This window comes from Thermobia domestica, chromosome 5, assembly GCF_964235325.1.
Source record: "Thermobia domestica chromosome 5, izTheDome1.hap1.1, whole genome shotgun sequence".
NCBI classification, from domain to species: domain Eukaryota; kingdom Metazoa; phylum Arthropoda; class Insecta; order Zygentoma; family Lepismatidae; genus Thermobia; species Thermobia domestica.
The window spans coordinates 263,586,973-263,603,216 of record NC_137458.1 but is presented as its reverse complement, the minus strand read 5'-3'; the positions used below and the strand labels follow the sequence as shown (position 1 = coordinate 263,603,216).

The 16,244-nt window shown below is 35.7% G+C and overlaps 1 protein-coding gene across 1 annotated transcript; it reads right to left on the bottom strand.

Moving 5' to 3' along the window:
- Positions 1-827: 827 nt before the first annotated feature.
- On the bottom strand, positions 828-1,985 carry LOC145685507 (zinc finger MYM-type protein 1-like). The gene has a single exon (XM_081757903.1). It carries the CDS (start codon positions 1,983-1,985, stop codon positions 828-830), a length of 1,158 nt encoding a protein of 385 aa, XP_081614029.1.
- Positions 1,986-16,244: the final 14,259 nt, after the last annotated feature.

Here is a 16,244-nt window from a genome sequence, read left to right as displayed (position 1 = left end):
CTATCTGTGAAAATAAACTGACATTTCATTGGCTATTTTCTGATTTCTGTTTTAGAATATATATTTTATACTGTTATGGTTTGGAGACAGTTTCTCATGTACAAATCTTACATTTCAATATTAAGCAGTGGCGGCTCGTGCTTTGAATTTTAGGTGGTGCACAATACAGGGTGGCCGAAAAGTAGGTATACACCCCTGCATTGATCAAGTATAACATTCTGGTGTATGGGTTTATTTGCTCCGGCTCTTCTGAGCTTAAGATATAAGTAAAAATACATTAAGAACAAATAATAAAGAAACTAAGTCTATCTGATGGATAACAATAAGAAATGATATAAAATGCAATGAGCTGATCAGTACGGTACTGTATACCTACTTTTGGACCACTCATGACCTCGTATTTTTTATTATTATTAATATTATAAATAATAGTAATAGAGCACAGGCTATAGGTACTAGTGGCGATTCATGACCCAAAGATTTAGTAATGAGAAAAGTACTAAGTATTTCTCAATTAATAAATAGAAAATTTAGTGTAAAGAAAATAAAAATATTTACCCTACTTGTAGAGAAAATCCATTCTTCTTTCTTTGCTTCTGGCAAACTTTTCAACAACTTTGTTATTGAAGTCCTTGATTCCCATAATAAAGTCTCTTTCAATTGGTAGCATTGCAAGAGCAGATAACCGTTCCTGAGACATCGAATTTCTCAGAAATGTTTTCACACATTTCAACGTGCTAAATCAACGTTCTGCTTCTGATGTTGTCATTGGAATTGTAACGATAATTTTTAGAAGCTTTTCACATTCACTAAACGTTGATGACAAATTATTTTCGCAAATGAAATCTAATAAACAGAGAGCACCAGACATTGCTCTGAACTCTTGCGTACCATAAATTACACCAAGTTCCGTTCGAAGTTTTTTTCAGATCTAAGCAAGGATACGCGTCACATGTCGCTTGCAACTGTTCGTGAGGGAAATGTGTGTTGTACTTCAAAAAGTTGTTGGAGGTAACCAGAGAGGCTGCAGTAAGGTGTCCACTGAAGCTAAATCTGTTTTTCGCCTGGCAAACAATAACATCACACACCTCTTTCGCTTCTCTTTTCCACGCGGAAATGTATTTTCTCCTTCTCTCAGGTGGTTCACTTTCAACGTCACCAATATTCTCTCGGACTTCCAATATCTTTCGCTCAAAAGACTGAAGAATCTCTCTGACGTAAACAGCATCAATGTCTCGTTTCTGCAATTGATTGTATAAGATGTCGACGTGAGGCATTATGGAATGAAAAAATGACAGCCAAAATTTGAAACTTTCCCTTTGTAAAGTTTCAATATGACGGGATGCTTGGTCGATGGTACTATTATTCAAGTCTGTATTTTGGATTGTTTCGAAGCACCTAATCAGCTCTTCTCTATATTCATAAACAGTGTTCACACTCCGCAAATTAAAATTCCATCTCGTTGGAACAGATCGTGGCAACCGCTTTCTTACTATGTCGTCCAATATAGATGTCCGCTGTGGAGAATTTGAAAAGAAAGTACAAATACCCTGTAGATTTGCAAAGAAAATCTTGACGTTTCGATTAGTCGACGCTGCATTTAACATAATCAAATTGAGTTGATGAGCATGACAGTGAACGTAAGCAGCACTTGGATAATCTTTTTTCACAATAGCCTGTACACCACCAGAAGAACCACTCATTACTGCAGCACCGTCGTATGTTTGTGATATCAACTTCTCTTTATTGTTTATCACGTGGAGACCAACTTCTTCAATAATACAAGAAGTCAAAGTTTGAGCGTCGTGTTTAGAGGGAGTGACGAAGTTCCAAAATCGTTCCACTGGTTTGCCATTGACAATGTACCTGTAGACAATCACCATTTGAAATACGTTAGCTACGTCACTTGTTTCATCTGCTATGACAGATAAAAATTCCGCCTCTCTTATTTCCTGAGCGATTTCTTCATGGCATACTTCAAGCATGCAGTGGAGAAGCTCATTTTGTATAATTTTTGAGGTACCCTTAAAAACTGTTGCGCTTTCTAAATGACTTTTGAGAGCGCTGTCAAGTTCAGCACTAAAATTAATTAATCCACGAAATACGCCTGGATTTGAAGAAGAGTCTGTTTCATCGTGTCCTCTTAAAGCCAGTTCGAAGGCGCCACAAAACCGAATGCAATTAATAATTATATTGAGCACTTACTTGTTTTGTGTCACCTTTTGATTGTGGTTCTGAATGGACAGCCTATAACCAGCATCCAGTTGAGCAGCAATATTCACATTTCCCAACACAGTTAGATTAAGAACGTGTTTTATATGGGCTGACGAATTTTCATGTTTTTTTTTTATTTTGTCGTGCAGATGCTGGATATCTACAACACCTTTTGTGTTCCACGCATCTTCCCCTGCCCCGAACAACAAACACGGAAAACAAAACAAAGCATTTTTAATTTCACATCCACATAACCACTTATGCTGTTCGTACAAATTTGGATTAAACTTCCTTGTAAATGTTCGTTTCGCACTTCTTATTACTTGTGTTATATTGAGAGTCGGAATCGGCCTTCCGATGTTTTTCACAAGTAGCTTTGCTTCTAAACTTCTTTTTTAAAACGGCTCATTTAACAGAGACGTTACAGAATTCATTGTCACTTCACGGATATAAGGGACAGACATAATTATGCAATCACAGCAACCATGTTCCAATGAACAACAAAGACCGGTACACGCACGCACACACAACACTACGAACAGATTCGACAATTCGATCTCACTAGCAGCTTCGTAAACATACTCCCGTCCGACTCTAAATAAAATATTTTTTTTCCAGTGTGATTTATTTTGCGTTAAAAGAAACCATCGAAATACTCCCCCTCAAAGACCTTTTAGTAAGAGAGGTGTTAGCCCTTACTTAAGCAGTCAAAGGTGTGGGTGCTAGTAGGCGGAAGGGGAAAGTAAAGAATGACAAGGGTTTCGTTCCGTATGTTCTACATTGTTTCTGCGAGGACATTGGTTAGTTGAGGGCTTGCAGTCCGCTTTAAAATCTCATCCCCTCCTCCAATTAATGCTCTTTTTTTGCTCTCCAAAAAGGAAAATATTCTGTCTATGCTGCCAAATTTCTATTCATTCAGATACAAGTGTATTAAATATTGACACCCTCAATCTGTCTTCACTCTACACGAGGTCGCCTTTACTGTCTTCGTAGCTGCCTTTATCTTACTTGGTTGACAGAACCAATAGTTATGAGCACTTGGCAATCTCGCATTTAGGCAAGGCACAAGTTTTTCTTTTTTTTTTCCTCTATGCGACTTGGAGGAGCGGACTATTCCCCTTCAGGCGAGAACCGTGTCAACCAATATTGCAGGGGGAGGGATGGTGGAGAATTTCCCGTTCCAAAGCGTTTTGTTTTGGAAAAGTTGTGTTTGTTGGTAGAATTGCTTGCAAACGATCTGCAAACATAGTAGATCCTTATGAGGCACTATAAGAATCCTTGCACCTCGCAACCCCCGCAGTAGCCATGCTGGGGAGCTTGTCAAACTTGCAAGCAGAAAGCTATTAGCCAACCCCATTTGAAACGCACTTCTTTAAGGAAAGATTATGTTGTCAATAAAACGAAAAGTGATTTAGCACAAATAAACATTGAAAATATTGGAAGGAGGTTTGTACAAACATGCAAACATTAAGAGAAACCGCCGCTGATATTAAGTATTAACGTTCATTGTCTAGCTTAGTGCTGGGCAAGTATCTTTGAAGAGAGTAAAAGAAAACCAGAAAAATCTTTGGGTGTGCCAATAAAATTTATTATAAACATTAATGGTACGTTTCTCTACTAGTAGTTGTACATCGGATTGGAATACATTAGTTTTCAGAAGCGAGTTAGTTGCTTATCTTTCAGCGTGTTGCTACAAAAAATCATAGAAAAGCAATGCAAAGAAAGAAGTTGTTTAGCATTATGTCAGCGATACCCAAGTAAGGTAGGCTTTCCAACTGTCTTTCCGTTATGGCAGAGCAAATCTCATCCATAGTTGAAGTTGAGTCGAAGTAATAAATATGCTTAGGAAACTCGACATTTCTCTCTACGTTATTTAGCTTATCATCAACTGATACCAATTAACTGCGAATAATACACCATGTTGCTAGTAATTGGCCATAGAACTGACAACAAAGAAATCACGTTGACTGATATTGTATTGCATAAGTAAATAAAACTCCATGGGGCTTTTGAAGTGCAAAATTTCATCATACTTATTGGAAAAGGGACAGTGGAACACCCTTTTCTACTCCTGTATGCTTTCTAATGAATTATTTGAAAGGTGTTTCAAGCCAAAGGCCAGTAGAAGTAGAAATGTAAACAATAAGTGGATAACAACAATTACGTTGTTTTCAAAGAGAATTACTTAAATTATTTATATGTATAGTTCAGAGTCATTTAACAGAAGTATATCAACGATATTATTATACGTAATGGGATCAATAAGTTTGTGTTCTCGTATGGAAAGTGCTGTGCTGTATGTATACAATGTGCTCATGTCTTAAAATACGTATATGTAATTTGTATGGGACTAGATGCAAGAGATTTGGAGGTATGAAATCGAGAATGAGTAAAACTGTCGTACTATTCTCATGGCTTTTAAGAAATAACAGAGAGTTGATTTGGAATGAGCAGTGTTGGCCCTCTGTGTATTAAATAAGAACAATGTTTGCGATCGTCTTGTGACTATGAACAAATGTTGGGTATATCATCATGACCCAGAGATTACAGTGATGAATATTTAGGGAAAGCATTGACACCCCTCCCATCCAAAAGGCACGTATAAAGTATCCTTCCTAGAAAGTAATGTTTGTTTTCAGATTTCGGATAATAGTCCTCACTGATTAATTTGTCTATGCTAATAACGTACCTAGAATGTATTGCAATGATGTGCTTTAAACCTTTCTTGATGATCTGAAGCTAAAGTTCCATGTCATGAGGGTTCTTCTTGCCCCCCCCCCCAAAAAAAATAGAGCAGTCGTTGAAAAGAAGACGTTTCACTTTAAATGCAAAGGTCATTTTTAAGTGCTAGCACCTGATTTATAGCTAGTCAAAGAGAAACTTCGTAGCAAGCATAGTCGTGGAATTGGAGAGACGGATTGGAAAACTCATTACCTGACACTAATCGAGTGTACTTGAAGAATGCGTATATTTGTTTGTACGGTGGAAAGGAAAAGCAAATCGAATAATTAAGCAAATCATATGCAACTAATCGTTTCAAGTTACCGATGCTCATGTGTTGTTAGTAAGTATGATGCGCAAAAAAGAAACTATGTTGCCAATGTTGCTCTATAATGACATCCGTGTTGCTTTCCATCTTCAATGATATATTTTGTTTCAAACTAATGAGTTGAAAAAAATTTCTTTTCCATATTATGATTATTAATTGTTTTAGAAAGAATCAAAAATTTTGTCCTGCTTTCTAGTGTTAAAGAATAGAAATTAGTTGTCTAATTTTAATGCAGGCTTTAATACCTGCTAATTTAACAATGTACGTAACAAGTGAAATAGAAGTTTAAAACACGTGAGGTAATTCAGCAAATAAATATCAGATTAACCCTAGATTACAAATGGGTTTTGTACCGAACCTAGACCTACATATATTTAAAAGACCTGGTCATTCGTCGCAGTTCCCATATACTGAAGTGTCCTATCGTACAGACAACATACAAAATAGATAAATAATAGAAGATATAATTTTAAACTATTGAAGTGCTTACCTCATGATTTTCCATTTTTTAGATGCATTCTTCACATATATTTTGCTTGCCACTCAATATAGTATATAACTTGCTTGCCACTGTACAATATTCACAAAATTATCCATCAGTTAAAGAACACAAAATTATACATCAGTTTAATAATATAATTATGGACACATTTGTCAATTAAGTTGGAAGCACTATTTAATGGAAAATTTACGAGTTTGGAACACAGTCGATTTTTTAAAAATTCACTACGAAAGCACGGTACGCATAAATTATTTTATTGTAGATTCTGTTTTGGTATGCAAAAACGCCCTTGAATCCCTCTGAATATTTTCGAAGATGAAATTAATATCTGGAACACATCTATACTATTTAATTGCTACACTTTCAACACTTTTCTTGATAATGGCTTTGTACGAATATCGCGCTTCGAAAGTCTCTGGAATGAATTTATATTTTGACAATAATTACTGATGTACGGTAGCAGAAATTTATTTAAAATAACACTACACAACTTCTTCACGTGATTTTCATCCGCAGTAGGGTTCCTGCAGATCATGCTGGGATTCTTACACAAGCTGCGTTCAAATAGAGTTCTAAGTTTGAGGAGAGGTTTCTGCTGCTTATAAACGTGAGGAATTGCTACTGTAGCCGCTCGATCTAATGCAGGCACTACTTTCAAGAACTCTGGAGTGGGAAATAAATATCCACCATGATCTAAGTTTTCCAGAAGCTGTAGAATGGGAAGACCAGAACTTGTCGACACGAACATAGATTTGCAATCTTCGCAATTGATATTGTCTTTCACTGTCCTTATAAGATAGCAAGCAATAACGGCTAATGTTGCTGACTGTAATTTCGGTTGTAAGTCAACATTGCTGTTTTTAAGTAACTTCAACTGAGGTTGAAGTAAAGCATGAAGGTCCTTCTCTTCATTGTCCGTGTGGGAGGTTTCAAGTTTACGCTTTCTTGTGTAATTAAAGAGAGTGGTATCTACTCTTTCCTGTTGGGGGCCGGTAAAATTGCGCTCTGAGAGGAAGCAATAACTCCGGTAGCCAGAATTTTTTGCATAGCTTGAACAACCACAACAGCATTTGTTTGATCATTGCTTCCCCCAAATCTTCTTACAGAACTGAACAAAATTTCAATCTGATCGCTTGAAAATTTTCTGGTAAGAACAAAATAAAATCCACAACTTAAAAGGTATCTCATGCAAAGAACTGTAGAAGTTGTTGTCAGTACTATGGCATCATGTGTAGCTTTACTGAGTAGTTGCGTCTTACGGAAATACATGCGTTTTTCCACTCATTTAAGTATAAGTCTCTTTCGAGCCACTTGAGCCTAGAATCGCTGACTTCGAAAAAGTGCATTGATGTTTCATCGCGCGAATAAACATGGTACGTCGTGTTCTTCACATTGTGCATCTTAAACCATCTTCCCATTGTTTCTAAGAATGTTTGGAAACCTTCTATGCCGAATAATTCCCCATGATCCTTCAGGACTTTAAGAGACGCTGTTATCTCTTCTGAAAAAATCTGCGTAGCTCTTTTGACATTCATTTTTTCAAATGTGCTCGGATTTAGGTGTTTTTCTGATAAAAATCTAACAGGTTTTCACACTTCTTTCTTCTGAATTTCGTAAAGCATCCTGAGATACTTTCGAGTAATTTCTTGTCCTTTGTTAGTTAGAGTTCTTTTGGAATCAAGAAAAAGGTTCCTAACATTTTTTATTATATGACAGTAGTCATAGAATAGAAATAATGGTCGTTGGGGTCACAAGGATGATGGATTTGTGCTTTAAAGTCACCTTTACACATTTCTGCATACATTTTAACATTAGTGGAATGATTATCGGTAACAATTCTAATTACTTTAAATCCAGAATTTTCTATGCTTGTAATAACTCTCAGAGTAAGCTCATGAAGTTGTGTCAAAGTTACATTGTTGGTAAAAAATATTGAAAGGGGAGTGCGAAATGAGTTCCTAGAACTTGGAATACGAAACACGTTAAGTGAGTCGCAACATTAGCTTCTTGCCCACTATTGTTTTCAAGCCCATCCATCTCAACTGTACCAATAACTGAGTCACTTGATCTTACGTATTGTACTTGGGGTCGAATTGTCATGTCATCAATTATTAAGGATCCTAACGTCTCTTCATCTCGAGCAGACTGACGCAGATCAGAGAGTCTCTCCGAACCTAGAGACATTGTATGCTCTTTAGTGCAAGTTCCTATGTATCGCTGAAGAGTAGATCTACTGGGAATAGAAAGTAGGGGTATGTCGCGAACAAAGTCATAAGCAGACGGAGACCTACTTTGCCACAGGACACAGGATCTAATAACAACCTCACTCCACTTATGTTTAATTTGCCCGAATGCTTGAAGCTGTTCTTTGAGAAAGATTGCTTTAATATCTCCCTCCTCTGCTGCCGATTCTAATGCCGAAACATTTACCATTTCAGGTTTATTTGACAGTTCACTGCATGATTTTTTTTGCTGTTTTTACGTGGCTTTTAAAACTTTAATTCTACCTTTTAACCTGTGATTAGCACGTTTCAATGAAAGAATTTGTCTGGTTTTCAAGGCAAGGACCAATGATCGGTTATGAACTAACGTCCGCTGGTAATTTCTACCTGGTTTCGTTAATTCAATGGAATTTTCAATGCTTATGTCGTTCTCATGGGAAGTGGCACAATTAGATTTAATTTTCTTTTTTTTTTTTCACATGAACATTTTGAAGAGAAGTCACTCCGTTTCTTTTTAAAGGTCTTGTCGGGGATTTACGAGTATCTTGCATATAACTGGATAATTTTGAAATAGGGATGTAACACTACCTGTTTTTAGGATTCTCCTCTTACAGTCACTTCTATAATCTTCCTATCGAAAATGTCTGCTACAAACTACACTACGATCGGATGGCTGCCAATGTCCTTTGTCAACCGTATCTCTGGAAACAGCTTTCAACCATTTTTCTCTTAAACTTAAGTCACACGGAAATTCGTGAAATGAAACATCTTTGTCTTTCTCCTTTGTACTGTTGCTCCGCGGAACACAACAATAAACCATTTCAGTTTTATACAGAAAGCAATAACACAACTCAAAAAACTTCCCCACATGCACTATGGATAAACGCCTTCTTTCACTTTCCACAAGCACTATCATGCATGCCTGAACAGTAGCGCCACGGCAAACAGAGGAACTACTAAAAGCCGGACAGGTTTAAATGTTGAGTGACCAGGTCTTTTAAATATATGTAGGTCTAGAACGAACGTTATTACAAAGGCTTAATCTGACGGACTACATTGGGTAAAAAGGAGAAAGAGGAATAGTTACAGTGAAAACTTATACTTGCAGAAATAAGTAGCCTAAATTCAATAAAGAAAGAAAAGGTGTGGGTGAACATGAACTGTGTATAAGGTGTGACAGATGTTCTAAACATAGTAGATTATAAACATATTCTGTCCTATGAATTTTTTACCATAGGTAGATATAGCTGGAGTCCTTAGCACTAGGTATTCTAAGATACATCTAAATGATCTGACACGCTCTCCAAATATGGCCATAGGGCAGCAACCAGAGAAATGTATTGCCATACGTTTGAATCTTGGAGAGCAGAAAACACAAATTTTCCTTCCTTGCCGTTGGGGTGGTCTTTGAACTAAATTTTCTAAAGAACAATTTTCTTCCGAATCTATAAACTTACGTCAAAGAATACAAAATTCCAGACTAGTGAAATTTACTTAATTAGAATTGAAATATGGGTCGGCATCGGTATCGTCTTGTTTTCGTGAATTTCAGGGTTTTCATCGCCCGGGCAAGGTTCACTTGCTCTATCCTCAAAATCAGGATATCTCTAAATATTTCAAAATTTGATCTTTCTCAAGGTCTATTTTATTTGCCAACAATTGAGAACGAAACTTCACACACTAAAACCAAAGATTGTATATATAATGCTTACATTCTAAAAAATAGTACCCGATGTAACGTTAATCAACAATACAAACATTATCTACATAAACACAAAGGCGTAGTCTGTCAGACGACACGAATTAAAATTATTCAAAAAGCAAGCACAGATGAGCTCAACAATTGGTGTTCTACACTGTCTATGCACACAATGAAGGTACACGGAATATGAAGAGCGGGGAGTGGGATTAAGGTGAGATTTCAGCATTTGTCGCGTAGTCTGCCAGACGACGCGTTTGTACTCTATGGTAAAAAGGCTTAAGATTCCTGGAAAGCATATTATGCCTTTCAGTGATGTAACAAATATCCTAGGAGCTTCTATGAAAAAGTTAGGACTATTAGTGGAGACCTAAAGTTAATGACTTATTTCGAAGATGTGATAGCTGTTGCTTGTTTCCTTTGTCAGTTTGGTCTGAGGTTGATATATATATTATGGTAGTCTGGTTTGTTCTGGTCGCTTATAGCTTAGCTCACGAATCTCTGCAGCTATTGATGCTGACGAAGAATTAGAATAGCGGAAGAGATTCGTGAGCTAAGCTCTATCTACTCTCCTCGGGATCATCTGCTCTACAATGGGTAACGCCATTAAAATAATACAACTCAGCTTATTAGAATTTACTATTTAAGCATATAGTTTTGATAAAGTCATATTAGTGATTTGTTCCGATGTTGTTTCAGTAATTCTTTTGATACTATACTGTCTCCAGCTTTCACATAGAAAAGAGTGACCCAAAGTTTATACGGTAATAGACCTTTACTGGGTCTAATCATCTACGAAGTCGTTTTCTCGTTTTTCGGCGTGCTAAAGTAATGGCTGGGGAGAGGCAAAATGTGCATAAAAGGAGAAGATAAATTCCAAGGACGACAGAAATTAATGTCAAATTCATAGTTTGTGGAGATGAATAGTAACACTCCGGAAGTAACACTGTTTCAGTTGACATTAGCCCCGATCGTCATGGGGGTATGAGGGCCTGAAAAATAATGTTCTAAATGGCTTATATTACTGTAGAATCCATAGAGTTCATGACAGCTGATTGGTGAAAGTCCATATCCCATGTGCGTCCAAGTTTAGGGAAGAAAGCACGTGGCAGCTAGTCTGGGAATAAACAGTGAAAATCCTCAATTTGCTGTTCTTTTTTATTTTGCTCATATTGAAAGAGACCATGCCAACACGGCATTACAATTATTATGTTTATTTATTTATTTATTACATATTGAAAGGGGCTACGCCGTTGCACCTATCAGATTGAAGACCAACTATTATGTTTGCCCTTGTCCAAAGTTGAGGTCAAATGTCTTCGGGACTGTAACAAATTAGCTTAATGATTCTTAAAATTATGAATTCAAAATCACTATCATTCGTTTGCAAAAGCGCTACGTGTTTTAACGTTCTTCTGACTCGCCATGACGGTGCAGACGTAAAGTGGACTTTAATGGCTTCGGATATTAATATTTAACTCAATAATGCAGAAAACTACGAATTCGAGAGTTATATAAGACCACACAAGTATTGATCACCTCCTTTAATGCTTACATTTTGATGCCCTGTATTTCCTCCTCCGTGCCGAAATCCGATAAAATGGCTTTGTAGACGATTAGACCTGGTGACGTTATACTAGTGAACACAATTTCGGGGTTCTAGATAGTAGTTTTTATGCAAAAAAAAACTTATAGATACGAACACACATTATTCTATTATTATTAAAATTACTTATTTTTCACCTTCAAACATAACATATTACACGAGCCATATCCTCAACGTGCGAGGAACAGGTAGGTGAATGAACTTTCTATAAAAATCAAAAAATGAAGGAGGAAAGATGACGCAAATATTTAATATCATTAATGGATGTTAAAGGAAACAGGTTCATTGACGTTTATAGTTTTAAATACCATCGATAAATCAGGCTATAAAAGTTTGTTTAATACAGTTGAGAATGTGCGTAATGTGTCATTGGTTGCTACTATTAATTGAGCAGAGCAGCATAAGCCGGAAGTGATGCTTTAAAAGTCGTCAATATCTTCTTGATATTAGTACGAAAGTATAATTATGATATTATCGATTAATCTGGTTGTGTTAGTACCATGGTTATTGATGAAAACACAGGTATTAAGGAGCAAAATGTTCTAAAATTGGACATAAGCCAATTGAATGAAATTACATTGCAGGGTGGTAGCGAAATTTCCGTATAAAATCAATAAGAAATATTTTTGTGCTAGCTCAAAACTTATGTTGCGCGATTATCACGGCATGATATTTCTATGGAGCTAAAATTAGTATTTATCCAGTCTTCCCGATCTGAGGAAAGTGGATGTGAAGATTGTAAAGCTCTAGAGGGAGACATGTAAGCTAAACGTATATCTTCAAGAAAACGGAGCAGGTTTTTTCTTTCTTACATAACTGACTAAAATATCCAATCCAATCCTAATAAGAATTGTTAATTTTATACTACTGAAATAGAATGTTTCTTTATTTATGTGCCATATATACGCTAATTGTAAGCAAAATAATACAACTTATTAGCATTCCGTTGGAATACCTTTGCGTTCAGATGTCTAATAGGTCATGAATTTGAGTTATGCAGGTTTTGAATGCTAGCAAGTATAGCTCGTGATTCCCAGCGCGGAGGCTTAAGAGTTTTTCATTAGAGATAAACCTGGGTCTAAAAAAATACCTTTCATGAAGTAGCGCAGAGGTACGGTAGTATTTCTTGTACAAAGCAGCCCACAGGTAAGGTAGTATTTCCTGGTCAGTACAGCACAACAATAAATAAGGAAAATCTTGGTCAATGCAGCCCAATCGTAAAGTTAGGGGAGTCTCTCTAGCCCAGAACAGCTTAAATAGATAGGTATGATGTGATCAGTTGGTGCCTGATCTCTTCTGTCTCGATGTGCCTCGTTCTATAGCCAGACCTTTTAGGGATTAAAGTGTCCTCCTAAGATTTATTCAAAAATGGCAACCGTCGGCTGCTTGGTGGTTTTTGTGCTTTAGCACGTTGTGTTGCTTGTTAATATGAGAGGATGTTACAAAATTAGAATCCACTCAGTTCCGTGAAGAGAATGTAGGAGAAAATCTGCTTAAACATCCAAGAAACGGGACAAATGGGGCCAATTATGCCCAGGTCTGAGGATAGTTAGTGCAAGGACAAGTGTTGGGCATGATCCTGATGCTCCTCGAACGACGCCGTAGGTGTTCTGGTTTTATGAATGGACTCATTATCATTTTGTAATGTAGCTTTATTGCACTGAAACAACATTTCAACCATGGGATGAACATGGTTGCCTAAAATTGCGACATAATTACAGCACTGAAAAGAGTCAGCATAAGATAAAATTTACGCCCACAACTTCCAAAGAGTTTTTCGGTCGAGCGCAGACTGAAGATCATACTCTTGTTTGGACAACTGTCAAAAATAAACACGGCTTGTGATTTGAAAGAAGGTCAATACTCGTTCTACTATAACATACGTTTCTATTCATCAGTGCTCCATATAGCGTGTTTGCAGCACCTTTAGCGAAGATTTCAATTCGGTCTTCTCTTTACCTAAAAAGGCATTTAACCAGGAGGCAAACAACAGATAGTACCCATTTCTAGCTATTCGCTTCTAACGGCAATTCCGATGAAAATTTCATCTAAAAAATGGTCCTAAAAGTTAGAAATATGAATTATGTAATAAAAATTCTTATTTAAAGTAAGTGAACATATGACCCAGCAAATCAGTAAATTCCACATTTAACAACAGAAGACGGCAGTTCCTATTTTCTTTCTGAATAATTATATGAAAATGCCTCAAGGTTATCGGTCTTAATTTCACAGGAAAAGATGGGTGAATCGCTTGATATGAATTTTTGAAAACAGTAAACACTTGAACAGACCTAGTTTGTTTTTAATTGTATCTCTTTGATTGATATGCACATTAAAATTAGAACAAGAATTTAAATTTATGCCAAGAATAATGCCATAATTGTATTCTTGTGTGTGAAGAACGGAATCGAAGGCGAGGTGCGAGTCCTTAACTCAAGCAAATATAGACTCTAGGAGCGGAGACCCCAGAAGTCTATTTTGTACTGTAACGAAGCTTGTGCCTTTGATTTTTTGACACTTTTCTTAGTATAAAGTAAGATAAAAAAATACTGATTAATATTAGTCAAACTATCATGTGACACGGTTCTAGTTGCTGGAAAAAACTTCGTAAGAAAAATACCTCTAAATATGTAGGCTTCAATCTCCCTAAAAAAGACTCGCAAATCTACCCGAATCAGTAGTATTCGTAATATACCAATTATAAGATACAGTTTGAAATAAAAGAAAATATTCAATCTGAACTTTATTACAAAAATTTAAATACTTTTTAAAAATGTAACAAACCAACAATAATAATAATTTTGAACTATATGAATAATTTAGATAATATAAAGCTTTAAATACGTTTAAATTCAATTGAACAAGAAGATTATACTGATAGAAAATAGTAGTTAAATACACTAAATTACTTTTTTGTTTTTTATAATTCAATATAAGAACAATCTGATCCCTCTTAACAATTTCAAAGGTTGCCTAAAATCAACCAGAATAGAAAGTCGCAAAAACGTAATCAATTCACCACGACTTTAACTACAAATCCAAATATCACGAAAATTTAAATACTAATAAACGCTAGAAGCAAACAAGTATTAATAAATCGACGCCGAAGTACTATTTCTAATAAGAAAGAATCTCGAAAAATAGAAAAAGTAAATGACTAAATGGAACGCTAAATATAACTTTTTTTTTTTAAAAAAAAGAAAGTTTTTGAAATCAACTTTATTAGAATTTTCTTACCAAGATCTAAAATTTAGTAATCTAATAATCTATCAAATCTAGCTACTTGAGTTAGTAGGAAAAATTATTAGCAGAATTAATAAACCAGGGTTTATAGGAATTAAGGTTCTAATATCTACACTCGGGTTTATACTCACCAGTTTAAAACTGCTCTATTCCACCTTTGGTATAGTCTGTCAAAATTCTCCTCTACTAGCCTCAACCCTTCCAAATTAGTTTGGTTAATCATACGACACTTGGCTGAAAATTCAATATAACTAGCGAACTCAGAACCAAAGTACGGACGCAAAGGCAAATGGTTGCTTTAAATTCTTCGTATTCTACCGATCACATACTTCCGTTAAAACTGATCAGACGTATTCCACAAGGTACTCCCAGACGGACATTCCACGCAGCAACTGACTGGCTCCCGGCTTTCGCTCACGAGCGAGGCAGCTGCCCACGCGCAAACGAGCAGACATAATGTCATAATTTTTAACCTTGAAAATGTCACAAACAAACTCGCTTCTATATCCTTCGTTCATCTTGACATTACATAAGATTTTACCTTTTCTTTTTTATATAAAAAAATTAGGAATAACTATACAATCAGAAGTTATACATTTTTTCTTTCTTTCTTTCATTTTCTTGATATTAGTCCATATTCCGATTCACTTCAAAACACCAGGATTTACAGGATGTTCCAAAAATTTAAAGCCAGCTCCAACTCAATGTAGCTGAGCATGCTACATTTCTCCCCCTCCGAAGAAAAAAAATTCCGAGAAGGATATTTTTTATGGCCACCAGGAATCCTCCAAATTAATATCTCAGCTGGAAAAAACTCATAAAAATGTATAACAAAAACAGGCATTAATAAAATGAAACACTCTCGTTTACATATAAACACTTCACATTACATTTAATATTACTACAAATATAAACCATTCACAAATTTAATTTGTAAATTTAAATTCTTTCATTATATAATATTACAGATTTTAAAATTCTTTCCAAAAATTTAATTTTTAATCTCATTAAAATTTCAAAACATTTAGATCATGATCTATTTTACAAATTAAAATGTATATTCCACACATTAAAAATTTTATACCAAACATACAAATTATATCAAATCACAACAAATTAAAATATTTTATTTAACTAAGACATCTTACTCCTTTTATATTTATTCTTACCCTTACTGTCATTCATTTTCCAGAAAGCAATGAGAAAAAACCTTCTGATTGAACTTTTCGAAACCGTAATTAAACATTTCTTCTAGGGAAAAACTTCTTAACATCCGACACATGAACTCGCTTATATGAGTCTCGAGAGTCATCATCATCAGATATCAATATGGTAATAGGGGTCAAAAACCTCCGAATAATAAAAGGTCCATCCTATTTAAAACTCAATGATTTTGTTACCTTATCGACAAGAGAGGACTTAACATGAGATTTTATTAATACTTGGTCGTTAACAGAAACCACAACTGGACCTCTAATTTTAGATAATAAAGATTTCCTCTTTAACCATGCCTTTTCCATATTCTCAAGAGCATTGTGCCACAAATCAGCATTGTTATGCGTGAGCAATTCTTGGTCACAAATCTAGCATTTCAATTCTAATGGGGTGTTCAAGGGACGTCCAAAATATAATTCGTATGGAATCGATTTGAGTCCTGAATGTTCGCATATATTCAATGTATACTGTAACACAGGTACAAAATTAGACCA